The sequence below is a fragment of the Ustilago hordei genome, assembly GCF_900519145.1.
Source record: "Ustilago hordei strain Uho2 genome assembly, contig: UHO2_contig_02, whole genome shotgun sequence".
Taxonomy (NCBI): domain Eukaryota; kingdom Fungi; phylum Basidiomycota; class Ustilaginomycetes; order Ustilaginales; family Ustilaginaceae; genus Ustilago; species Ustilago hordei.
The window spans coordinates 2,123,637-2,151,187 of NW_024545252.1; the positions used below are offsets into that span (position 1 = coordinate 2,123,637).

Here is a 27,551-nt window from a genome sequence, read left to right on the forward strand (position 1 = left end):
GGGGAGAAATGAATAGTGTAGGTGAGTGCGGTTGCGTTTGCGGCTCGAGATATGGAGGGTGGATAGATGCGTACTATGAATGATAAGCGACGTTCAATTTCGTGTTGGGCAGAAGGGGATGCGGGAAAAGGGGGAAGGAAGATGGAGAGGGGAGAATGCAAGTCGGCTGAGGTTAGATTTGTGCCGGGAAGTCGAGGTGCGTCGCCGGTTAGGGCTTGTGCGAAGAAGGAGAGATGGTTGTCCAATGAGTCGGTCAGCTGAGGCTGGTGGCCAAAGATTCTCGCCGCTGTACAGGATGAAGCAAGAGAAGTATACGGCCAGCTTGAAGCTCTGTCATCGTGACAATGGGAAACAAAAAAAAAAAAAACAAAAAAAAAAAAAAAAACTACGAGTCGTCTCTCGAACATAGGGAAGCACCTCTTCTAGTGTCGGTAGTCGTCCTTTTTGATATCCCCAAAGCAGGCCGGTCATCCCGCTAAGCAACCACATGAACCCGAGAAAAACGAACATCGTCACAACGTGGATAGCAAGGAAGATTGTCACTGTCTCAATGACTGTTCTGTCGATGGGTAATGCCAGGTAGAAGAAGAACACATGGAAAAGAAGCGGTCGAGGAAGGTAGACTCCAGGCGTACACCGAGGCGATCAAAGTTCTGCGAATTGCGCATGCGTTCCGGGACCCGGGCAATCATCCACACTGAAGTCCAGACCGTGGTCCAGGTAGCCCAATCTGTCATATTTACGGGCCTACTTTCTCAGGGTCCTGAGTTCTAGGATTGAACAAGACTCAGGATTCGAAATTAAGAGATGCTAGGAGAGGGGTTGTGAGACAGCCGTGTCGGAGCTCTCTGAAAAGGATGAGGAGGACCAAGGGTATAATGGAAGGCAAGAAGACGGCGAGTAGAGTCAGGAGAATGAATAGTGTGAAGAGGGGAGCGAGGACAAAGTCGAGGGTGACCTTGAGTACTTTGAGAAGGAACATGAGGAGAGCTGGGCGAAGGTGAGACGTGTTGAGGAGGACAAGGAAGATGGTGGAGCGGGAGGAGGGGCGAGGGTGTCTATATAACCCTGTACTTGATTGCGGAAAACTTGCGAGCAAGAGGTCGAGGAACGGCTGTCATGAGTCCACCCTCGTCTGGTCTGGTCCTCATCAGCATCATCCACAGCACTTGAAAACATGCTTCTATCGATCACACATCTGATCATTCAGCAGGCACGCATTCGCTAAGCAGTTCATTCGAAACATCGGGTCGTTTGTCCAGCAGAGGACACTGAGAGAGAGCCATCTACGTGACACGACTGTCCACAAGCGGTTTCGAAGTCTTGGCATTTGAGCTGGACCGCCTGACGACGGAGGTCGAGACAACGAGCTCCTTGACGAGGCAGAGGAAGAAGAATGGAGTCGAAAGCGGAAGTTGAACTTTCAATTCCGGTGGCACGCGAAAGTAGGACGAAGATCACTATGCATCGACACGTCCAACAGTGCTGCTGAGTTATTTTCCGCAGTGAAGCGGAAAAGTTGTCACTTTGAGGTTCGCTTGCTCGCTCAAGCTTGAGACGGAACGCACCTCCTCTCACAATAAGCTCAGGCGCTCCCACGGTCAAAGTCATACATTGTAGAAAGGGAGCGCGTTTCATTGTGGGGAATGACAGATGAGGGTATTGACAGCTCCGATGTGTCGGACGGCCCTACTCAGTCCTTTCCAGGGTCTCAGCCAGCGACAGGTGCATCGTCCACCTTGTCAGCGGCGGCACTCGCTGAGAAGTAGGCTGCAACATTTGCTTCAGCGATCGCCTTGGCCTTGAGCACGCTAGCCTGCGGTCCGCTCAGCGTTTCGCTCCCACTGGGTACGCTGACTGTTCTCGCTCCACCTGCTCCTAGTCCTGAGAAACCAGCTCCTCCGGCTACGGGTGCTCGTGGAGGCAGACCAGAAGTGAGCAGCGAAGAAGATGGATTTGCGCAGTCCAACCCAAGTGGAAGTGCTGCAGGATGGGAAGGTGAAGCTTGCCGCGAGCTGCGAAGTGCGGGATTGCTGCTAAGGCCGTTTGGCATCGCCATGGGACCTTGTGCTGAGAGCTGCTGCGGTGCTTCTCTGTATCTCGTTGAGTTGATGCTGTTCCCGTTCCCGCCAGTACCGGGAGCGCCACGAGGAGGCGGGGACTTAGGCCTCAATTGGTCCACCTCCTCAACGTAGGGTACCAGGTTCGATCGATCACGCAAATCACATCCGGGTCGATCCACGCCAAAGTTGCTGTCATACTCTATCTTCTCGTACACCCTCGGTGTTCGCAACGCATCCAGATACATCCGCAACCCTTGGTCAACCGCAGCCTCCTCCTGCAGCACGGGGAGGCCTGCACTCGGAAGCTCCACTTTGCCATCCTCGGGCCATCGAGGCGCGTCGGGTCCAAGTTCGAGGCCGATGGTGAGCCAGCCCCGACGCAGGTTGCTGTTCCGACCAAAGAGCTCTAGCCTTCGAGTGCCGAGGCAGAAATTTTCGATGATCGAGTAGAGTTCCGGTGGCTTGCTCGTCATGTCGGGTAATTTTCGCCGCGGCCCAGCGGTGTCAAGATGTGCCGCCGGCTGTTCGTCGTCAGGGCCTGGCCATAGCATAACGTCAGTGTCAATGTTGCAATGTACGAAGCGGGTGTCTGTTGAGCGACGAACTGTGCCTCGAATACCCATCAAGCAATGCTGGCTAGAGCGAGTGAAGGCCGAGCTCGTCGATGGCTGCTCGCTGCTGCTGCCACCAGCATCGCTACCCGTCTGAGGGTTGGTGCGGATACACACTATGTCTTCGCATCTTCTGTAGCCCCACTTTGCGAGCACCTCTCTGCCGCGCTCCAGCCCATCTCCTGCACCAGAGCCGACCCAGAGGAAGACGAAGCTCTCTTTCGCGGCAAGTTGAGGTACTGGTAGCGCAGCAATCTCTTCCCATGACCATGTCGAAGCCTGAGCGCCAGTCGAGGCGGACGTGGATGCAGAGGCATAAGCTTCCCACTCGTAAGCTTCTAGTGGAGGATCAATGAGCACGACATCATACTTGACAGGGATGAGGCTGCCGAGGTGAAAAGTCGCTGTAGACCGAGATGGATCGCGGAATGGTTCTAGGGAAGGCCGTAAGTCAACCCTAAGGTATGTGGGAGGATGAGCAACTCGGGCCACGAGAGCATCTTTGAGCTGTACAAGTCGTTTCAACTTTGGGTACTCATCGAAGCGGGTGCTGGAGGAAGGGTTGCGAACGGCGTTACCGGGAAGCAGACCAGCAGAGGTGTCGACGAAATGCTGCGAGTAGTCATTGCGAAGCGTGTGCTCCGAGGCGCTGTAGTTTGGACCCAACGTTGAAGGGATGATGGACGGTCGCGCCTTGGACTTGCCCTTGACGTCGTGAGCGGCACGGTCGGATAATGCGCCTGAGATGGCGGTGCTCGAGATGCCAAAATGCTGCTTAAGTTGCTGACGGCGCTGTTGACGATGTTGCTGCGCTGGTTGAGGTTTGTCGGAGGAGCCGACGAGCGTGCGCCATCGAGGATGCTCACGAGCTCTGCTGAAAGACGTTTCAACAGCCATAGTGATTCGATGTTACCGACTGGACAGCGTCGATTACTGATCAGCTCATGATGATTGTTGGCAATCCTCCTCTCGTCGAGTGAGAGAAGGTGTCAATCGTCGCTGCAATCGGATAATGATGTGTGTCAGAAGAAAAGGCAAGGCAGTGGAAGGGTTGATTGTTGATTTTTGATTTTTTGATTTTTGATTTTTGATTTTTTTTGCTGCACGGCCCACCAAAATACAGTCGCATCCAAAATTGCCTGGCATCTAATTAATTTGATATGGTGTTCTCAGGTCCTTTTCATGATGATGACCAGTACCCTTTGTTCTCTTTGACAACACCCACTTTGTGTGGTATGGTTGCAAAGCTTGGATAGCCTGCTATCAGAATACATGAGAAAAAAAGGGTGGTCCTGCCAAAGAATATGCTGGTATTAAGGTTGGCACTTTTTGAAGCCCCTCCTCCTCCTCAATTAATTCTGTACCTTGTGTAACTCATTGCTTTGCACAGAATTGAGCTAATAGACCATGTATGAAACTTCATATGATTGTAGTATGATATAAACAAAGATGTTTTGGGGTGTTTTGATGAGCTTAGGACAACATCTGGAAATACTGCTGTCAACATGGCAAGGAGGGCAAAAAATTGATATGGGGAGGACTAAATACACCACTGCTCACCTATTATGGGTCAAAGAGCTGCTCCAAGCAGGTTTCTCAACAAGGGAGATAGCAACTAAACTGTCTATCAACAAATCCAGCATTGCTGAACTGGCAAAACAGGTACCAGAGAGTGAATATGTTAAAAGGACCCCTGGAAGGCCCCTCATCCTCTCCTCATGCAAACAGGCATTACTCACTGTCACCGGAATGAATAGATGTCTGTTCTCCGAGTCTGGAGCATTGGGGAGTGCAATGCTTATACTTCAGTGTTGTGTGAATTGGGTACACCAGCTAAGGGACTAGCTGGTGTAGTGGTTTTACTGCTCACTATGTTCGGTTTGGTTACCTGATTCCCGATCCCATGACACCCACCAGAGGAATTAGCAAGAATTCTTATACTTTGGCTACTGAAGCTTCAGCCTACTGGCTACAACACTATCAACTTCATTTGTCCAGACAAACCATTACACACTTGCTGAAGTGAGCTGGACTTAAGTTTAGGACAAAAAGAAGAAAACCCTTGCTCACAGATAAACATAGGAAGGCAAGGAGGGTGTTTGCCAAGGATTATAGACATTGGACTGTTGAACAATGGAAGAATGTCATCTGGAGTGTTGAATGCAAGGTTCAGCACATTGGAAAGGGCTTGGAAAAGTGATACTGGTCCAGGGATGTCAACTATGATATATATGTACCTACACTGCAGGGTGGCAGCCACAGCATCATGATTTGTGGGTGTATGACATGGGCAGGCCTATGTCTAATGGTCTATATAGATGGCAAACTGAATTCGGAGTTTTATGTCAGAGGTTGCGTGCCTGAAACCCGAAATCTGTAGTAGAAAGACAACTACTACCAATCCTATCAAGATCTGTGGTAAAAGGCCTTTATTATTATTCTTGCCAAGATCTGTCATAGAAGCCTTCTATGACTTTTCTTGCTCAAATATGTGATAGCTTGAAAGTTATTGCAGGTTTCAACTAACCACTGTGGACACTCAGTCCAGAGGTAGCTTGGCACTATCAATAGCTATAGATATGTTGTGATGACACCAAGGTCTGGTGCTGTTGATGTTGCTGTCACCAACATGAGTGTCCAGTGTGTTGACTGAATGATTGTTGATCCCCAGACTGCAGTGGACAACTGCCTTTGGTTTCTATGATCAAGAGAGCCAGATCACAGTGTGAACTGCCTTTGGTGTCAATTGTTATCCAGACTGCAGTATGAACTGCCTTTGGATGTTGTCAAGGAGTGGTGATACAACACATGTGCTATATAGTTGCTATGCTCTGCAGTTGCAACTGTTGACAGAACTACTAATGTATACTTATGTGAAAGTTATAACTAGTAAGATATGGTGTAGAGTGGATGAGGATCCACTCAATGGCTATGACAAGGAGCGTGGTTATATAACCATTCTCGCAATGTCGCCTGCGACACTGCTCCTGCTCTGGGGGGCCTCTTCAACACTGTGTCATAGGACCGGATGCGCAGGAGGCTCTGGAAGCATATGAGAAGTGGCGCAGGAATCATCAGATTGGGCCGAACGAGGGTCCAAAAGCCAAATCCATCAAGATTGGTAGTAGAGAGGCCCTACAACAGATCTTGCTCAAATCAGTAAGAGTGGGAGCTTACAGCAAAACCTGCCAGAATCAGTAGTATTGTGATCATATGACAGATCTCACTGAAACCAGCAAAAGGGGTGTCGATATCATGGATGGGTGGCAAAGATATCTGGGTCTGCCACCAATGAAGCAGGGGACCTGCTTGGTAAATAAATCTGGGGCTGGTAGATGGGAGAAATGAAAGGGGGTGTGAACTATTGCTCAGGTGAGGTGGGAATGACCCCTGTTGACAGTGAGACAATGCAAAGACTGTCCATCTGCAGGAAGCACAAGACACAGTGCTGATGAGCAGCACCACAGGAAGGATAGGAGGGATAGAAAGGATGAGGAGAAGGAGGAGCAGTGCCAAAGAAATGTTCCAGAGGGGGGTGCAATGTTGCATGGCGACATTGCAAGAATGGTTATATAACCTTGCTCTTCGTCATAGCTGTTGAGTGGATCCTCATCCACTCTACACCATATCATGCTAGTTATAACTTTCACATAAGTATACTTAGTAGTTTGTCAACAGTAGCAATTGTAAGACATTACTCCTATTGTAGCACATGTGTTGTATCACCACTCATTGACATTGATCAACATTCCAAAGGTGGTTTATACTGTGGTCCAGCTCTCTTGATCATTAGAACCAAAGGCAGTCATCCACTGTGGTCTGGGGATCACCTCAAGCACTCAGTCGACACACTGGACACTTGTGTTGGTGCCAACAACCTCACTCACACCAGACCTTGGTGTCATTGCAATACAGCTATCGTTATTGATCATGCCAAGCTACCTCTGGATGGAGTGTCCACAGCAGTTAGTCGAAATAGCAATCAACCTATCACATATTTGGGTGCCTTGCTGAAGCAGTTATCCTCCTATGCCGACTTCATCGTGCTCAGGGGTTCTCTCCCACCTCATCAGGTGGTGAGCTCCCTCGCCCCCTGCTCCCAGTGGCTGATCCTGTGATTGTGATGGATCAACCTCATCCCATTGTGGGACTGATTGGTCCACTTCATCTTGGGCCAGTCTTGGTGAAACTCCCCAGGCCCCACTGTCTTGACCATTCTCAATGAGGTTTCACCAGGGCTTGCTTGTTTGGCCATTCTCATTGAGATTGGTTGGAGCCCCTGGGTCTCGACCAGTCCCGCTTCCTGTGCACCGAGCTCATTTCAGCGGCTGTGCAGAACGCTTGTTTATGATCTCTGCGCTGGTCCTGTGACAGGAGCCAGGATCGAGTTCTGTACGGGCAGGGGGAGAGGCACTGTCACAGGGCCGGATGCGCAGAAGCAGGAAGATTAGAAGTCATATGAGGAGGAGCACAGGAATCACAGGATCGGTTGAAATAAGGGTTATGGCAGAGTTCATTGAGATCTGTAGTAGAGAGGCTCTATGACAGATCTCATCCAAATCAGCATGAATGGGGCTGTATCACAAATCCCACCAGAATCAGTAGTATCCTGATCATAGGATAGATCTTGTGTGGGTGCTGTTTTCACAGGCATCTCAGTAAGTTAAGATGTCAAAGACATTGGGGTCACCACCCTGATGAAGCAGGGGGCCAACTCGATGATGAACTCAGAGCAGGAGGATGGGAGGGATGAAGAAGGGGGTGGGTTGCCACACAGATGAAGTGGGGGTGGGGGGTGACTCCTATCATTGCTGAGGTGACATCCACCCACAGGAAGTGAGAGAAGCTGCGCCAATGAGCAGCATCATAAGGTCGCTAGTAAGGATAGGAAGGACAAGGAGGAGGAGCAGGGTTGAAGAGGCCTCCCAGAGCAGGAGCAGTGTCGCAGGCAACATTGCAAAAATGGGTATATAACCATGCTCCTTGTCATGGGCCTGAATGCTCAAGAAGCAGGAGGGTCACTGGTTCATATGGAAGGAGCACAGGTATCGAAGATCTAGTCGATACCATTAGAGAGCATGGTTGTAGTGCAGTCTCCATGGAGACCATGGACTCCTACAGACTCACATGCAAAGGAGGACCGAGCCCATATGTGAGGAGGGCCAGGCACAGCCACAAAGAGGACCAAGCTCAAGGAGCAGGCAGATGGTTACCACTCAGGGGGCTTGAGAGACAAGAGTCAAAGGAACTGTCACTGGTCAAAGGAGAAGGAGCAGTGTATAGGGAACTGGCAAGCAGGTCCTGAGGAGGAGGAGCAGTGTCAAAGGAGTCGACACCACTCAGGAGGCACAAGGGTGCCAAACAAGCAGGATAGCAAGGAGGAGGAGCAGTGTTGAAGGAATTGACACAGCTCAAGAGGCACAGGGGTGCCAAGCAAGCAGGAGAGGCCCCCTGAACAGTACTCGATGAAGAAGGTACTCTCTGGAGAGAGAGCAGGAGCAGCGTCGCTGGTGACACTGTGAAGAGGTATATAACCATGCCTTCTCACCATCAAAGGTCGAGTGGATCCTCATCCACTCTACACACACATCATAACTAGTTATCACTTCAGCATAAGTATATATTAGTTTCAGTCAGCATAGCAGCAATCTATCAAGGTTGCTCCTCATTGTAGTGTGTGTGTTGTATCACCACTACCTGACGTCCGAAGGCAGTTCATAGCAAACCAGCGGTCCAGATATAGATAGAACCGAAGGCAGTAGTCCACTGCAGTCCAGGGATCACCTCAAGCATCAGTCAACACACTGGACACTCGTGTTGATGCCACCAACCTTATCACCAACTCCACCAACCTTATCACCAACACCATCAACCTCATCATCATCAACACTCACACCAGACCTTGGTGTCATCATAACCTATGCAGTGATATTGATCGTGCCAAGCTACCCCTGAACGGAGTGTCCACAGAGGTCAGCCGAAACCTACGATAGTATATACAACAAATGCCACCCACTGCCATTGCACAACTTGATAGTTGCCAAATGACTAGCTCGTCGAGACCGATACTGAGACAATAGCTGTCGCACAGTTTGATAGTCACCGAGTATCTCGACAGACCGACCTGGGTTTCAGGCGTGAGACCCCTGACATTAGAGTGGATCGTTCAAGCAGCTCCTCACAATCACCATGATGGATCCAGACCTCAACAATAAGCTCGATAGACTACTCACTCTATTGGAAGTCCAGCTAGAGCTTACCAGGCAGGGTCAACAAGAGGAACGATTACAACAAGCTCATCTGAGCAGGGAGGAGACGATTGACCTCTCTCACTCAGAGGAACAAGCAGGAGGAGGAGATGAGTCTATGATAGGAGACCCACATACTCCTACCCCAGCTCCACAACCAAGATGATCAGTCTCATTCATCAACCTGGATGAGCAGGATGACGTCAACTATGAGAAGTATGCTTCACCTACTGGGCCAAGATATGTCAAGACTAAGGTGGACCCCTACAGCAGGACCAGGATGGACCCTTACCCCTTGGACCAAGAGGAGGACACCAGCATCATGATGGAGAGGTTGAAGCCCATTGCCACCCCATTTCCAAAGTTCAATCCCCAAGACATGGAGATCTTCATTCTAGAAGCCAAAGCATGGTTTAAGTTCAACCAGGTGTTTGAGCAGTCTAGGATGATCAATCACATGGGTGCTCAACTGGAAGGGACAGCACGAGAGTGGTGGACCTCCAAGCTCCATATTGATAGAGCTAGAGAAGGAAGGTTGTTCAATGATTGGCACTACTTCACAGAGCGACTGTCAGAACAGTTCAACCCATGCAATGCTAGGATGGAGGCATACAACAAGCTGTTAGCTCTCAGGCTCACAAGTGATGCTCCTGGTGCTGCCACATGTCATGTAGAGTGGTTCAGAGACTTGGAGGGACAGGTCAACCTAGATGACAATGAGCTAGTGTTTGGTCTCTTCAGAGGTAGTATCACTCACAGCATACAGGAGAAGTTCGAGAGGAACCCACCTGGGAAGAGATGGGAGTGGTATCAAGAGGTTGAGGAGATCGATCAACAGAGGATGCTACTACAGCAGTCCTTGGCTAGACACTCACTCCCAAATGCCACATCACCTCCACTAAGAACTGGGTCTTGGCCAATTCAAAGTTCAATCCCCATATGTCAACCCACTCAACCTTATCCAGCTTGATCACCAGCACAAGCAACTACACAAGCAACTACACAAAACCTAAACCGACCAACTAACCTACCCCTTCCTCATCAACCCACCCAAACCTTGAAGCAAGGAAGCCCTGCTCCATCAGGTATCAACACCTGTCATGTATGCAAGGGTATTGGCCACTGGGCCAGAGACTGCCCCAGCAGGAGGGTAGACCCTCTTAGCTCTTGACCCATGGGACCAAAGGTTATGGTCACCACAGCAGACCCCTTTGAGGAGGCCACCGACTCAGGAGATGGCCACACAGGCAGCACTGAGATGGGTGACCCCAAGGCCATGGACCTCAGCTCATACCAGCAATCCATGGACCCTGATCATGAGGAGGAGGAGCACAATGATGACGATGACGAGGGAAATGTCAATGGGGTGATGCACTGATGGCATGCATTGCTCTACAAACCTCCTCGCCATTGCTCTGTATATATCAAGATTGTCAAGTATGTTTCTCTACCAGTGGAGGCAAAGCAGTACTGGAGCTCTCTGGAATGGTTCAAGACCATCCTGCTCGGATACTAGCTGATACCAGTGCTGGTTTGTCCATAGTCTCAGATTCTTTCATTAGTAAGTACCAAATACCCACAAAACCCATAAAAACAAGATCGATCCATGGTGTCACTGGGCACCAACTCTCCATCAATAGTTCTGTGAGCATGCAGGTATCTATTGGTACACACAATCTGGGTGTGGTCAAAGCTTCAGTGGCTGACACTGCTGACTATGACCTCATCCTGGGGTTCACTGAGCTATGGAGGCTCAAACCCACCATACAATGGGATACGGGCCAGCTGGAGTTCAAGACTCAGGAGCAGGACTGACCCCCAAGGAGACCCCCTGAAGCAGCAAGAGCAGGGGACCTAACCATGAGGAGACCAACCCTTCATGGAAACAAGTTTGTCTCAGCAGAGCACATACTGCAAGCAGCTCTGGAAGATGGACCCATAGGGTTCATGCTGTTGGAGGAGCCACCATCATCACTCCTGGCCTTTGGCTTTGTACCTACAGGTGCAGACAAAGGAGTAGAGATGGAGGTAGAGGTGGACAAGGTGGTGACGGCTGCAGACATACCAAAGCCATACCAACACCTGCGAGATGTGTTCGATGAGGTGGAAGCAGACAAGCTGCCCCATCATACTGAGCATGATCTCCACCTCGAGCTGATAGAAGGAGGAAAGCCACCTCAACGGCCCCTGTACCTTAAGGGACCCAAGGAGATGTCCAAGTTGAGGAGGTACTTGGATGAGAACCTCGAGAAGGGGTTCATAAGACCATCGAAGAGCCTGGCACAATCACCAGTGCTCTTTGTACCAAAAAAGGATGGAGGTCTCAGACTCTGTGTGGACTACTGAGGTCTCAACGAGATCACTGTCAAGAACAGGGCACCACTGCCCCTCATCAAGGAGCAGCTGTTCTTACTCAGGAAGGCAAGGATCTATACCAAGCTAGACCTTAGAGCAGCATACAACCTCATCTGGATAGCTAAAGGAGATGAATGGAAAACAGCTTTTGGCACTCAGTTGGGACTCTATGAGTACCTAGTGATGCCCTTTGGCCTAGCCAATGCTCCAGCTCACTTCCAGTCATTCATCAATGACATCTTCTGAGACATCATTGGAGTATATGTAGTGGTATACCTAGATGACTTCCTGATCTTCAGTGACACTGAGGAGGTACATGTGAAGCATGTCACCAAGGTCCTCACTCGATTAAGGAGCAACAGGCTCTTTGCTAAGCTGTCGAAGTGTGAGTTCCACACCAAGATAGTTGAGTTCCTGGGATACATCATCAAGCCGATGGGTATAGAGATGGACCCAGAAAAGGTGCACACTGTCAAGGAGTGGCCAATGCTGGAGTCAATCCATGACATCCAAAGGTTCCTGGGTTTTGCCAACTTCTATCAAAGGTTCATAGCCCACTTTGCTCGCATAGCCAAGCCCTTGACATCACTGGTAAAGCCTATAGAATGATTCAAGAAGTTCGAGCTACCAGAGGAGGCCCAACAGGCCTTCCACAAGCTCATCCAGGCATTCACATCAGCAGGAGTGCTTCAGCACTTCAACTACCACCTTCCAACAAGGTTGGAGACCAATGCAAGTGACTTTGCTATAGCAGGAGTACTCAAGCAGGAGCATGAAGGACAATGGCATCCAGTGGCCTTCTACTCTAGGAAGATGTCTTCTGCCGAGAAGAACTATGAGATCCATGACAAGGAGCTCCTAGCTGTGGTCGCCTGCCTTACTCAGTGGTGACACATGCTAGCTGGACTACCAAGTCAACTGGTCATCCTCACTGACCATGAAGCCCTCAAGTACTTCAAGTCACAGAGACACATCACAGGTCGACAGGCTCGATGGGCAATACTACTAGCAGACTTTGACTTCATATTGCAGTATCGACCAGGAGACAAAGGTGGTGAACCCAATGCTCTCACCAGAAGGACAGACATGCAACCAGCTGGTGAAGAGCAGGATCACAATGTGAGGCAACTACTGCCTCCTCGAGTGTTCAAGGAGACAGCAGACCATGACTTGATCCTAGTGGCCCCTATGATCTCGATGGAGTCCATAGCATCAAAAGGTCTCAGAGACCTGGTCAAGATCTTCCAGCCCTTAGACCAAGAGCTACAGGAGATACATGCAAAGAAGCCCTTCGAGGTCAAGGATGACCTATGGTACAGTGGAGGAAGGTTGGTTATCCCCAAAGTGATCATGCCAGGGAGGACCAACAACTGACACTCAAGGAGTGCCAAAGAGGTAGATGGACTGTCTCTCTCTGTAGAGCACCTGTGATTCATGGTGATGACCCAATGCCATGACGGTATCACTGCTGGACATGTAGGAAGAGATGCTACCATCAAGGCAGCCCAATGACATTACTGGTGGCCAAACATGACAGCTTGGATTGCAGACTATGTAGCAAGTTGTCCTGTGTGTGCCAGGTACAAAGCTCCTCGTCACTGTCCATATGGTTTGCTACAGCCACTAGCAACACCAGACAGACCCTGGGGCTCCATATCCCTCGACTTCATCAAAGGACTACCACCATCGAAGAAGTATGACTCCAAGACCTATGACTCTATCTTAGTCATTGTTGACAGGTTAACCAAGTTTGCCATACTAGCTCCAACCCATAAGACAGTCATGGCCAAACAGACTGCAGTGTTGCTATACAGACACATGGTTAGACTCTTCAGATACCCAGATCACATGGTCTCAGACCAAGGCAGGCAGTTCATATCAGGAGCATGGAAGGCATTTGCAGAACAAATGGGTGTGAAGCACTCACTTAGCACAGCTTACCATCCTCAAACTGATGGTCAGACAGAGAGGGTCAATCAGGTCATAGAGCAGTACCTAAGGATGTACTGCAACTATGAACAGAATGACTGGGCCGACCTGCTGGACACTGCAGCCTTTGTATACAACAACATGGTCCACAACAGCATTGGTGTCTCACCATTCTTTGCATGCTATGGATGGAACCCCAAAGCTCATCCTGATATCCCTCAACGACTAGGAGTCAATGACCCAGGTCGCTTTGAGTACCTCATGGATGGAAAGGAGCATTGCAAGTACCTCCAGGAGCAGATCAGAGAGGCACAACATAGATCAGTAGACCAGTATAACAGGAAGCACAAGGACATTGAGTTCAAGGTGGGTGATATGGTCTATATCAACCATTGAAACTGGAAGACAAGGAGACCCACACCCAAGTTAGATACTTGGTTTGCAGGACCCTACCCAGTTCAGGAACGAGTAGGACGCTGAGCTTATTGGATCACATTGCCAGCAAACCTTAGGGTGCATGATGTGTTCCATGTCTCCATGCTTGAACTAGCAAGAACAAGTTCTCTTCCTCAACGAGCTGAACAGCCCACCATACCATCACTTCCAGATGAGGACCTTGATTTCGAAGTCGAAGCACTCATTGACAAGCGTTCACACAATGGGACTACAGAGTACAAAGTGTTGTGGAGAGGGTATGCAGAAGAAGCTGCTTCATGGGAACCAGTAGAGAACCTCAGCTGCCCCGACCTCATCCAGGAGTATGAGGTGTCGGAGGGGGGACAAGCGAGTAGACAAAGTAGAGAGAGGAGGAGAGAACAGGAGGAGTAGAGAGAGGAGGAGGAAGGAGAATGAAGTTGAGAGAAGGAGGAAGGGTGATGTTGACAATGTTGTCGAGGAGGAGGAGGAGGAGGAGTCAGCATGAACCAGACCAGAGCATGCCTCGATGGAGCTCGGCTCTTAAGAGGGGGGTAGTGTCATGGGCCTGAATGCTCAAGAAGCAGGAGGGTCACTGGTTCATATGGAAGGAGCACAGGTATCGAAGATCTAGTCGATACCATTAGAGAGCATGGTCGTAGTGCAGTCTCCATGGAGACCATGGACTCCTATGGACTCACATGCAAAGGAGGACCGAGCCCATATGTGAGGAGGGCCAGGCACAGCCATGAAGAGGACCAAGCTCAAGGAGCATGCAGATGGTTACCACTCAGGGGGCTTGAGAGACAAGAGTCAAAGGAACTGTCACTGGTCAAAGGAGAAGGAGCAGTGTATAGGGAACTGGCAAGCAGGTCCTGAGGAGGAGGAGCAGTGTTGAAGGAGTCGACACCACTCAGGAGGCACAAGGGTGCCAAACAAGCAGGATAGCAAGGAGGAGGAGCAGTGTCGAAGGATTCGACACAGCTCAAGAGGCACAGGGGTGCCAAGCAAGCAGGATAGCAAGGAGGAGGAGCAGTGCTAGAGGGGCCCCTGTACAGTACTTGATGAAGAAGGTACTCTCTGGAGAGAGAGCAGGAGCAGCATCGCTGGCGACGCTGTGAAGAGGTATATAACCATGCTTTCTCATCATCAAAGGTCGAGTGGATCCTCATCCACTCTACACCATATCATACTAGTTATAACTTTCACATAAGTATACTTAGTAGTTCATCAACAGTAGCAATCATAAGACATTACTCCTATTGTAGCACATGTGTTGTATCACCACTCATTGACATTGATCAACATTCCAAAGGTGGTTCATACTGTGGTCCAGCTCTCTTGATCATTAGAACCAAAGGCAGTCATCCACTGTGGTCTGGGGATCACCTCAAGCACTCAGTCAACACACTGGGCACTTGTGTTGGCACCAACAACCTCACTCACACCAGACCTTGGTGTCATAGCAATACATCTATTGTTATTGATCATGCCAAGCTACCTCTGGATGGAGTGTCCACAGTGGTCAGTTGAAACCTGCAATAGCAATCAACCTATTGTCAGCGGTCATGCGCCTGAAACCTGAGATCGGTAGTAGTATCGATACTATTACCAATTCTGTCGAGTTATGCGACAATGCTAGTGGTATTTCGATTCTTAGTGAAATATGCGATAAAGCCATCTCTATCACTTTTCTCATTCAAATCTGTAGTTGTAGTAATGCTATTGCAGATTTTGACTAACCACTGTGGACACTCTGTCCAGAGGTAGCTCAGCATGATCAATAACTATACGATGTTGGGTGAACTTGATGTTGACACCAAAGGTCTGGTGTGAGTATGATACTTGGTGGCATCGACACAAGTGTCCAGTGTGTCAACTATCACTTGAGGTGATCCCCAGACTGCAGTGGACAACTGCCTTTGGTTCTATCTAATCTGGACTGCTGGTTTGCTATGAACTGCCTTTGGATGTCAGTGAGCAGTGATACAACACATGTGCTACAATGAGAGGCAATCTATTGGATTGCAACTATGCTGACTGAAACTAATGAGTACTTATGCTTCTGAAAGTAATACTAGTTATATGGTGTGTAGAGTGGATGGGGATCCACTCAACCACTTGTGACGAGAAGGTATGGTTATATACCTCTTCACAGCGTTGCCAGCAACACTGCTCTGGCCCTCTCTCCAGAGAGTACCTTCTTCACTGAGTACTATACCAGAGTCTCTGATGAGACACCTCCTCCTCATCGAGCCCTGCTTGCCTGTCACTCCTGTCTGTCCTTCTTGAGCTTATGTGCCAACTCCTTCAACACTGCTCCTCCTCCTCCTCATGACCTGCTCACCAGTGTCTTTGATACAGCTCTTCTTCTTTCAACCAGCAATGACTCCCTTGACTCCTATCTTGTGGACCCCTGAGTGGTACCCACCTGCATGCTCCTTGAGCTTGGTCCCCTTCTTGGCAGTGCTTGATCCTCATTGTATGTGAGCTTGGTCCCTCTTGCATGTGAATCATCATATGAACTTCCCTATCACTGATCTCCATGGAATCTGCCATATGACCTTGCTTACTGCAGATTCTGGCAGAAATCATGATATCGACATCACTCATATAGATCTCGATGAGATCTGTCATAGAACTGTTCCTACTACAGATCTCACTGAATTCTGTTACAATTCCCATGATTGCCTGATTCCTTGATCCCTGTGCCCCCTTCATATGAACTGACGGCTCTTCTTACTTCTTACGCATCAATGCCCATGACACCTATCACATATTTGAGCAAGAAAAGTCATAGAGGCTTTCTACAACAGATCTTGACAAGAATAATAATACACAGCATTTTACCACATATCTCAACAGGATCTGTAATAGACGCGTTTCTACTACAGATCTCAGGTTTCAGGCATGAGACCCCTGACAGTTGGCACCCATCTGCTTGCACCGACTTCATCGTCGTGTAAGGCCCCTACTTCATCCAGTGGCGACCTCTCCCTTGTTTGTTGTCATCCTCTTGCTGTATCGGTGATAGAGGTTTTTCTCAAACCAATTCCTGTGAGGCCTGTTGTAGCGAGTGTGGTACTGCTGATTCTACTACCCCTGTAGTAAGACTTGTGTTCCTACCAATCTCGATGAGTTTTGCCATAGAGCTGTTGATCCTACTGATCTCACTGAACTCTGTCAGAACTCTACTTTTGCCCAATCCACGATGGTTGTGCAAGATCTCTTCATATGAATCCAGTTCTTCCTGCACATCCATCCAGTCCCGTGACAGTGTGTTGTATCACCCCTCACTGACGTCGTCCGTAGGCAGTAGTTACTGCGGTCCGGATACCTATTCCCCCTGAAGGCAGTACTCCTATTGCGGTCTGGGTTTTTCCCCATCACTTCGCCATCTGGTTGTCGACACTACAAACACTCGTGTCAAGCCAACGTTACCCTAAGGCTTCCTGCAGCAGACAGGAGCTAGACTGTGCCACACTACCACTGAACTGAGTGTTTGCAGCGGTTTGCCAAAACTTGATGGGTAACTAGCCTCCAAGCAGTCTCAGTGAAACTGGCCAACAGGCACACACTCAAGAGAGTTCATTGAAACTGGTGGAGATCAATTGACCCGGTAAATCTCGGGTTTCAGGCACACGACCGCTGACAGCTCCTTCGCCACAGCTTCTTCGGTTCTAGCACTGAAAACACGGTGTCAGCGGTCGCATGCCTGAAACCTGAGTTCGGTAGTAGTGTCGATACTATTACCGATTCTGTCGAGTTATGCGACAACACTAGTGGTATTTCGATTCTCGGTGAAACATGTGATAGAGCCGTCTCTATCACTTTTCTGTCAGGGGTCTTGCGCCTGAAACCCAGGTCAGTCTGTCGAGATACTCGGTGACTATCAAACTGTGCGACAGCTATTGTCTCGGTATCGGTCTTGACGAGCTAGTCGCTCGGCGACTATCAAGTTGCGCGATGGGTGGCATTCGGGTATATACTATCATAGGTTTTGGCTGACCTCTGTGGACACTCCATTCAGGGGTAGCTCGGCATGATCAATATCAATGCATAGGTTATGATGACACCAAGGTCTGGTGTGAGTGTTGCTGATGATGAGGTTGATGGTGTCAGTGATAAGGTTGGTGAGTGTTGATGGTAATGAGGTTGATGGTGTTGGTGATAAGGTTGGTGGCATCAACATGAGTGTCCAGTGTGTTGACTTGATGCTTGAAGTGATCCCCAGACCACAGTGGACTACTGCCTTCGGTTCTATCTATATCTGGACTGCTGACCTGCTATGGGTCGCCTTCAGACATCAGGTAGTGGTGATACAACACACACACTACGATGAGGAGCAACCTTGATGGATTGCTGCTATGCTGACTGAAACTAATATATACTTATGCTGAAGTGATAACTAGTTATGGTGAGTAGAGTGGATGAGGATCCACTCAACCTATGATGATGAGAAAGCATGGTTATATACCTCTTCACAGCATCACCAGCGATGCTGCTCCTGCTCTCTCTCCAGAGAGTACCTTCTTCATCGAGTACTGCTCAGGGGCCTCTCCTGCTTGGCACCCCTGTGCCTCTTGAGTGGTGTCGACTCCTTTGACACTGCTCCTCCTCCTCATGACCTGGTGTCGGTTCCTTTGACTCTTGTCTCTCGAGCCCCTGAGTGGTAACCATCTGAGCTTGGTCCTCTTCGTGGCTGTGCCTGCTGTCAGGGGTCTCGCGCCTGAAACCCAGGTCGGTCTGTCGAGATACTCGGTGACTATTAAACTGTGTGACAGCTATTGTCTCGGTATCGGTGACTATCAAGTTGTGCAGTGACAGCAGGTGGCGTTCGTTGTATATACTATCGTAGGTTTCGGCTGACCTCTGTGGACACTCCGTTCAGGGGTAGCTCGGCACGATCAATATCAATGTTATGATGACACCAAGGTCTGGTGTGGGTGTTGATGATGTTGAGGTTGATGGTGTTGGTGATGAGATTGGTGATGTCGATGATAATGAGGTTGATGGTGTTGATGATAAGGTTGGTGATGTCAATGATAATGAGGTTGATGGTGTTGGTGATAAGGTTGGTGGCGTCAACACGAGTGTCCAGTGTGTTGACTTGATGCTTTGAAGTGATCCCCGGACCGCAGTGGACTACTGCCTTCGGTTCTATCTATATCCGGACCGCTAACCTGCTATGGGCGCCTTCGGACGTCAGGTAGTGGTGATACAACACACACACTACGATGAGGAGCAACCTTGATAGATTGCTGCTATGCTGACTGTAACTAATGAGTACTTGTGTTTCTAAAGTATTGACTAGTTGTATGGTGAGTAGAGTGGATGGGGATCCACTCGACCTATGATGATGAGAAAGCATGGTTATATACCTCTTCACAGCATTGCCAGCGATGCTGCTCCTGCTCTCTCTCCAGAGAGTACCTTCTTCATCGAGTACTGCTCAGGGGCCTCTCCTGCTTGGCACCCCTGTGCCTCTTGAGTGGTGTCGACTCCTTCGACGCTGCTCCTCCTCCTCATGACCTGTGTCGACTTCCTGTCTCTCGAGCCCCTGAGTGGTAACCATCTGAGCTTGGTCCTCCTCGTGGCTGCGCCTGCTCTTTGAGCTTGGTCCTCCTCGTGGCTGTGCCTGGTCCTCCTCGCATATGGGCTCAGTGCTCCTTTGCATGTGAATCCATAGGAGTCCATGGTCTCCATGGAGACTGCACTACGACCATGCTCTCTACTGGTATCGACTAGGTCTTCGATACCTGTGCTCCGTCCATATGAACCAGTGACCCTCCTGCTTCTTGAGCATCCAGGCCCATGACACTACCCCCCTCTTAAGAGCCGAGCTCCGTCGAGGCATGCTCTGGTCTGGTTCATGCTGACTCCTCCTCTTCCTTGACAACATCGCCCCCGTCATCCTTCCTCCTTCTCTCAACGTCATCCTCCTCTCTCTACTCCTCCTGTTCTCTCCTCCTTTCTCTACTTTGTCTACTCACTCGTCCCCCCTCCGACACCTCATACTCCTGGATGAGGTCGGGACAGTTGAGGTTCTCTACTGGTTCCCATGAAGCAGCTTCCTCTGAGTACCCTCTCCACAACACCTTGTACTCCGTAGTCCCATTGTGTGAACGCTTGTCGATGAGTGCTTCGACTTCGAAGTCGAGGTCCTCATCTGGAAGTGATGGTATGGTGGGCTGTTCAGCACGTTGAGGAAGAGAACTTGTTCTTGCTGGCTCGAGCATGGAGACATGGAACACATCATGCACCCTAAGGTTTGCTGGCAATGTGATTCGATAAGCTCGGCGTCCTACCCGTTCCTGAACTGGGTAGGGTCCTGCAAACCGGGTGTCTAACTTGGGTGTGGGTCTCCTTGTCTTCCAGTTTCGTCGGTTGATATAGACCATATCACCCACCTTAAACTCGATGTCCTTGTGCTTCCTGTTATACTGGTTTACTGATCTACGTTGTGCCTCTCTGATCTGCTCCTGGAGGTACTTGCAACACTCCTTTCCATCCATGAGGTACTCGAAGCGACCTGGATCATTGACTCCTAGTCGTTGAGGGATGTCAGGATGAGCTTTGGGGTTCCATCCATAGCATGCAAAGAATGGTGAGACACCAATGCTGTTGTGGACCGTGTTGTTGTATACAAAGGCCGCAGTGTCCAGCAGGTTGGCCCAGTCATTCTGCTCATAGTTGCAGTACATCCTGAGATATTGCTCTATGACCTGATTGACTCTCTCTGTCTGACCATCAGTTTGAGGATGGTAAGCCGTGCTAAGTGAGTGCTTCACACCCATTTGCTCTGCAAATGCCTTCCATGCTCCTGATATGAACTGCCTGCCTCGGTCCGAGACCATGTGATCTGGATATCCAAAGAGTCTAACCATGTGTCCATATAGCAATACTGCAGTCTGTTTGGCCGTGACTGTCTTATGGGTTGGAGCTAGTATGGCAAACTTGGTTAGCCTGTCGACAATGACTAAGATAGAGTCATAGGTCTTGGAGTCATACTTCTTCGATGTTGGTAGTCCTTCGATGAAGTCGAGGGATATGGAGCCCCAGGGCCTGTCTGGGGTTGCTAGTGGCTGTAGCAAACCATATGGACGATGACGAGGAGCTTTGTACCTAGCACATACAGGACAACTTGCTACATAGTCTGCAATCCAAGCTGTCATGTTTGGCCACCAGTAATGTCGTTGAGCTGCCTTGATGGTAGCATCTCTTCCTACGTGTCCAGCAGTGATACCATCATGGCATTGGGTCATCACCATGAATCGCAGATGCTCTACAGAGAGAGACTGTCCATCTACCTCTTTGGCACTCCTTGAGTGTCGGTTGTTGGTCCTCCCTGGCATGATCACCTTGGGGATAACCAACCTTCCTCCACTGTACCATAGGTCATCCTTGAGTTCGAAAGGCTTCTTCCTATGTATCTCCTGTAGCTCTTGGTCTAAAGGCTGGAAGATCTTGACCAGGTCTTTGAGACCTTTTGATGCTATGGACTCCATCGAGATCATGGGGGCCACTAGGAGCGAGTCATGGTCTGCTGTCTCCTTGAACACTCGAGGAGGCAGTAGTTGCCTCACATTGTGATCCTGCTCTTCACCGGCTGGTTGCATGTCTGTCCTTCTGGTGAGAGCATCGGGTTCACCACCTTTGTCTCCTGGTCGATACTGCAATATGAAGTCGAAGTCTGCTAGTAGTATTGCCCATCGAGCTTGTCGACCTGTGATGCGTCTCTGTGACTTGAAGTACTTGAGGGCTTCATGGTCAGTGAGGATGACCAGTTGGTTCGGTAGTCCAGCTAGCATGTGTCGCCACTGAGTGAGGCAGGCGACCACAGCTAGGAGCTCCTTATCATGGATCTCATAGTTCTTCTCAGCAGAAGACATCTTCCTAGAGTAGAAGGCCACTGGATGCCATTGTCCTTCATGCTCCTGCTTGAGTACTCCTGCTATAACAAAGTCACTTGCATCAGTCTCCAACCTTGTTGGAAGGTGGTAGTCGAAGTGCTGAAGCACTCCTGCTGATGTGAAGGCCTGGATGAGCTTGTGGAAGGCCTGTTGGGCCTCCTCTGGTAGCTCGAACTTCTTGAACCGTTCTATCGGCTTTACCAGTGCTGTCAAGGGCTTGGCTATGTGAGCAAAGTGGGCTATGAACCTTCGATAGAAGTTGGCAAAACCCAGGAACCTCTGGATGTCATGGATTGACTCCGGCATTGGCCACTCCTTGACAGTGCGCACCTTTTCTGGGTCCATCTCTATGCCCGTTGGCTTGATGATGTACCCCAGGAACTCAACTGTCTTGGTGTGGAACTCACACTTTGACAGCTTAGCAAAGAGCCTGTTGCTCCTTAAGCGAGTGAGGACCTCAGTGACATGCTTCACATGTGCTTCTTCAGTGTCACTGAAGATCAGGAAGTCATCTAGGTATACTACCACATATATCCCAATGATGTCTCGGAAGATGTCATTGATGAATGACTGGAAGTGAGCCGGAGCATTGGCTAGGCCAAAGGGCATCACTAGGTACTCATAGAGTCCCAACTGAGTGCCAAAAGCTGTCTTCCATTCATCTCCTTTAGCTATCCAGATGAGGTTGTATGCTGCTCTAAGGTCTAGCTTGGTATAGATCCTTGCCTTCCTGAGTAAGAACAGCTGCTCCTTGATGAGGGGCAGTGGTGCCCTGTTCTTGACAGTGATCTCGTTGAGACCTCAGTAGTCCACACAGAGTCTGAGACCTCCATCCTTTTTTGGTACAAAGAGCACTGGTGATTGTGCCGGGCTCTTCGATGGTCTTATGAACCCCTTCTCGAGGTTCTCATCCAAGTATCTCCTCAACTCGGACATCTCCTTGGGTCCCTTAAGGTATAGGGGCCCTTGAGGTGGCTTCCCTCCTTCTATCAACTCGAGGTGGAGATCATGCTCGGTATGATGGGGCAGCTTGTCTGCTTCCACCTCATCAAACACATCTCGCAGGTGTTGGTATGGCTTTGGTATGTCTGCAGCCGTCACCACCTTATCTACCTCCACCTCCATCTCGACTCCTTTGTCTGCGCCTGTAGGTACAAAACCAAAGGCTGGGAGTGATGATGGTGGCTCCTCTAACAGCATGAACCCTATGGGTCCATCTTCCAGAGCTGCTCGTAGTATGCGCTCTGCTGAGACAAACTCGTTACCATGAAGGGTTGGTCTCCTCATGGTTAGGTCCCCTGCTCTTGCTGCTTCAGGGGGTCTCCTAGGGGGTCGGTCCTGCTCCTGAGTCTTGAACTCCAGCTGGCCCGTATCCCATTGTATGGTGGGTTTGAGCCTCCATAGCTCAGTGAACCCCAGGATGAGGTCATAGTCTGCAGTGTCGGCCACTGAAGCTTCGACCACACCCAGATTGTGTGTACCAATAGATACCTGCATGCTCGCAGAACTATTGATGGAGAGTTGGTGCCCGGTGACACCATGGATCGATCTTGTTTTTATGGGTTTTGTGGGTATTTGGTACTTACTAATGAAAGAATCTGAGACTATGGACAAACCAGCACCGGTATCAGCTAGTATCCGAGCAGGATGGTCTTGAACCATTCCAGAGAGCTCCAGTACTGCTTTGCCTCCACTGGTAGAGAAACATACTTGACAATCTTGATATATACAGAGTGATGGCGAGGAGGTTTGTAGAGCAATGCATGCCATCAGTGCATCACCCCACTGACGTTTCCCTCATCGTCATCATCATCGTGCTCCTCCTCGTGATCGGGGTCCATGGGTTGCTGGTATGAGCTGAGGTCCATGGCCTCGGGGTCACCCGTCTCAGTACTGCCTGTGTGGCCATCTCCTGAGTCGGTGGCCTCCTCGAAGGGGTCTGCTGTGGTGACCATAACCTTTGGCCCCATGGGTCGAGAGCTAAGAGGGTTTACCCTCCTGCTGGGGCAGTCTCTGGCCCAATGGCCGATACCCTTGCATACATGACAGGTGTTGATACCTGATGGAGCAGGGCTTCCTTGCTTCGAGGGTTGGGTGGGATGATGAGGAAGGGGTCGGTTTAGGTTTTGTATAGTTGCTTGTGTAGTTGCTTGTGATGGTGATCGAGCTGGATAAGGTTGAGTGGGTTGTCGGATGGGGATCGAACTTTGATTTGGCCGAGACCCAGTTCTTAGTGGAGGTGATGTGGCATTTGGGAGTGAGTGTCTAGCCGAGGACTGCTGTAGTAGCATCCTCTGTCGATCGATCTCCTCGACCTCTCGATACCACTCCCATCTCTTCCCAGGTGGATTCCTCTCAAACTTCTCCTGTATGCTACGAGTGAGACTACCTCTGAAGAGATCAATCACTAGCTCATTGTCATCTAGGTTGACCTGTCCTTCCAAGTCTCTGAACCGCTCTACATGACGTGTGGCGGCACCAGGAGCATCACTTGTGAGTCTGAGAGCCAACAGCTTGTTGTATGCCTCCATCCTAGCATTGCGTGGGTTGAACTGCTCTGACAGTCGCTCTGTGAAGTAGTGCCAATCATTGAACAACCTTCCTTCTCTAGCTCTATCAATACGGAGCTTGGAGGTCCACCACTCTCTTGCTGTCCCTTCCAGTTGAGCACCCATGTGATTGATCATCCTAGACTGCTCATACACCTGGTTGAACTTAAACCATGCTTCGGCTTCTAGAATGAAGATCTCCATGTCTCGGGGATTGAACTTTGGAAAGGGGGTGGCAATGGGCTTTGACCGGTTAAGCTCTGCCATGATGCTGGTATCCTCCTCGTGGTCCAGGGGGTAAGGGTCCGTCCTAGTCCTGCTGTAGGGGTCCAGCTTAGTCTTGACATATCTTGGCCCAGTAGGTGAAGCATACTTCTCATAGTTGATGTCCTCCTGCTCATCCAGGTTGAATGAGACTGATCGTCTTGATCGTGGAGCAGGAGTAGGAGTATGTGGGTCTCCTATCATAGACTCATCTCCTCCTCCTGCTTGGTCTTCCGAGTGAGAGAGGTCCATTGTCTCCTCCCTACCCAGCTGAGCTCGTTGTAGTCGTTCCTCTCGATGACCCTGCCTAGTAAGCTCTAGCTGAGCTTCCAATAGAGTGAGTAGTCTATCGAGCTTATTGTTGAGGTCTGGGTCCGTCATGGTGATCGTGAGGAGCTGCTTGAACGATCCACTCTAATGTCAGGGGTCTCGCGCCTGAAACCCAGGTCGGTCTGTCGAGATACTCGGTGACTATTAAACTGTGTGACAGCTATTGTCTCGGTATCGGTGACTATCAAGTTGTGCAGTGACAGCAGGTGGCGTTCGTTGTATATACTATCGTAGGTTTCGGCTGACCTCTGTGGACACTCCGTTCAGGGGTAGCTCGGCACGATCAATATCAATGTTATGATGACACCAAGGTCTGGTGTGGGTGTTGATGATGTTGAGGTTGATGGTGTTGGTGATGAGATTGGTGATGTCGATGATAATGAGGTTGATGGTGTTGATGATAAGGTTGGTGATGTCAATGATAATGAGGTTGATGGTGTTGGTGATAAGGTTGGTGGCGTCAACACGAGTGTCCAGTGTGTTGACTTGATGCTTTGAAGTGATCCCCGGACCGCAGTGGACTACTGCCTTCGGTTCTATCTATATCCGGACCGCTAACCTGCTATGGGCGCCTTCGGACGTCAGGTAGTGGTGATACAACACACACACTACGATGAGGAGCAACCTTGATAGATTGCTGCTATGCTGACTGTAACTAATGAGTACTTGTGTTTCTAAAGTATTGACTAGTTGTATGGTGAGTAGAGTGGATGGGGATCCACTCGACCTATGATGATGAGAAAGCATGGTTATATACCTCTTCACAGCATTGCCAGCGATGCTGCTCCTGCTCTCTCTCCAGAGAGTACCTTCTTCATCGAGTACTGCTCAGGGGCCTCTCCTGCTTGGCACCCCTGTGCCTCTTGAGTGGTGTCGACTCCTTCGACGCTGCTCCTCCTCCTCATGACCTGTGTCGACTTCCTGTCTCTCGAGCCCCTGAGTGGTAACCATCTGAGCTTGGTCCTCCTCGTGGCTGCGCCTGCTCTTTGAGCTTGGTCCTCCTCGTGGCTGTGCCTGGTCCTCCTCGCATATGGGCTCAGTGCTCCTTTGCATGTGAATCCATAGGAGTCCATGGTCTCCATGGAGACTGCACTACGACCATGCTCTCTACTGGTATCGACTAGGTCTTCGATACCTGTGCTCCGTCCATATGAACCAGTGACCCTCCTGCTTCTTGAGCATCCAGGCCCATGACACCTGCTCCTTGAGCTTGGTCCTCCTTGCGGCTGTGCCTGGCCCTCCTCACATGTGGCTCGTGTCCTCCTTTGCATGTGAATCCATAGGAGTCCACGGTCTCCATGGAGACTGCACTACGACCATGCTCTCTACTGATCTCGACTAGATCTTCGATACCTGTGCTCCTTCCATATGAACCCGTGACCCTCCTGCTTCTTGAGCATCCAGGCCCATGACAACTATTGCCTACAGATGATGAGAAGTACTGGACTGCAGGTGCTTACACACTGCCTTCAGTAAATGACTGGACTGCAGGTGTTGAGCAACACCACCTACAGTGGTGAACTGGACTGCAAGTGTTTGGGGAACACCACCTACAGTTGACATCTGATGGTGATACAACACACATGTTTGAGATGTTGTTGCAAAAGCCCTGCTATTGCAATGATATGTAACTAAGAGTCAAGTAACAAGTAGTAAGATATAGAGTAGAGTGGATGAGGATCCACTTGTATGCTTTATGGTGAAATGAGAGTATTTATGTGTTTGCTCAGTATTGCCTGTGACACTTTGTCACCGGAATGGTTCCGTTCTCCGAGTCCGGAGCATTTGGGAGTGAAAAATGCTTATACTTCAGTGTTGTGTGAATCAGGTACACCAGCTAAGGGACTAGCTGGTGTAGTGGTTTTGCTGCTCACTATGTTCGGTTTGGTTACCCGATTTCCCGATCCCGTGACACACTTCTCCTGCTCCTTCAGAAAGGGGTTATCACCCCTTTCCGGCACTACTCTCCTTGAGCTGTGTGCCAGCTCCTCTAGTGCTACTCTTCTGCTGCCTGGACAGTGTGTTGGATTATTCAACACTGCACCTTAACCTCTATGCTCTTCTACACCTGGTGATATGTGTCGACCCCTTTGGCACTGTTCTTCTGCCTTATGGTCAAAACCCTGGTCTCCTTGACACAGATCTCTCTCTCCTGACTGGTGACCATCTTCCCATCTCTGATCTCATGAATCCCTTGATTGCATGCCAAACTCTATTGTCATGCTCCCTGGTCATGTGGTTGCCCCTGTTGCCAGTTCTATATGGTGGTGAGCACATCCCCCTGAGTGGTAACCATCTGTGTGATCCTGAGCTCAGTCCTCTTCTTGCATGTGATCATTCCCATATACTTCCTTAACCTTCCAGTGTCAGGCCCCCTCTTCCAATCCTCCATTACTTCCTTGTGACAGATGACCTGTCCTGTACCCATGGTTTTGGTTAGCATGTTTTGGTGAAACCTACTGGCTAGGCTTGTTCCAGTCAATCCCAATGAGATTAACTAAATCCTTATGTTGTTGTTGATCTCGCAAATTATGCATGCAACTAGCCTGATCAGATTGTTGTCACCCGATGCTTGCTTTTTTAGATTCTTTCTGTGCAGGACTTTCTGCGCAGACCCTGTGACAAACATTCATAGAAGGCTTCTATGATAGATTTCGCCAAGGTTGGGTTTAATCGACCTTTACCACAGATTTTGGGTTTCAGGCATGTGACCGCTGACAAAAGTGTTACGGATGTGCCACATAGCCTCTGAATGGAGTGTTCAAGGTGGTCAGCCGAAACCTACCAGAATTCAGCCATCTGGTTACTTTCACCAAAACACACCAAGTAGAGCTCACTCAGCTGATCTCACTGATATCAACCAGAAACACCAAAC

At 49.7% G+C, this 27,551-nt stretch overlaps 4 protein-coding genes across 4 annotated transcripts; 2 read left to right on the plus strand and 2 right to left on the minus strand.

Moving 5' to 3' along the window:
* Positions 1-1,711: 1,711 nt before the first annotated feature.
* Positions 1,712-3,571, minus strand: UHO2_01464 (related to KAR4 - transcription factor required for gene regulation in response to pheromones; the record flags this gene model as incomplete). The annotated part of the gene is made up of 1 exon (XM_041553931.1): positions 1,712-3,571. The coding sequence occupies one exon, from the start codon at positions 3,569-3,571 to the stop codon at positions 1,712-1,714; it is 1,860 nt and encodes a 619-aa protein (XP_041409865.1).
* Positions 3,572-8,863: 5,292 nt separating this feature from the next.
* On the plus strand, positions 8,864-9,892 carry UHO2_01465 (uncharacterized protein; the record flags this gene model as incomplete). Its single annotated transcript, XM_041553932.1, has 2 exons — positions 8,864-8,942; positions 9,093-9,892. The coding sequence occupies 2 exons, from the start codon at positions 8,864-8,866 to the stop codon at positions 9,890-9,892; spliced, it is 879 nt and encodes a 292-aa protein (XP_041409866.1).
* Positions 9,893-12,807: 2,915 nt separating this feature from the next.
* Positions 12,808-14,034, plus strand: UHO2_01466 (uncharacterized protein; the record flags this gene model as incomplete). Its single annotated transcript, XM_041553933.1, has 2 exons — positions 12,808-13,576; positions 13,709-14,034. The coding sequence occupies 2 exons, from the start codon at positions 12,808-12,810 to the stop codon at positions 14,032-14,034; spliced, it is 1,095 nt and encodes a 364-aa protein (XP_041409867.1).
* A 5,534-nt stretch (positions 14,035-19,568) lies between these two features.
* Positions 19,569-24,727, minus strand: UHO2_01467 (uncharacterized protein; the record flags this gene model as incomplete). Its single annotated transcript, XM_041553934.1, has 3 exons — positions 19,569-22,333; positions 22,361-23,226; positions 23,811-24,727. The coding sequence occupies 3 exons, from the start codon at positions 24,725-24,727 to the stop codon at positions 19,569-19,571; spliced, it is 4,548 nt and encodes a 1,515-aa protein (XP_041409868.1).
* Positions 24,728-27,551: the final 2,824 nt, after the last annotated feature.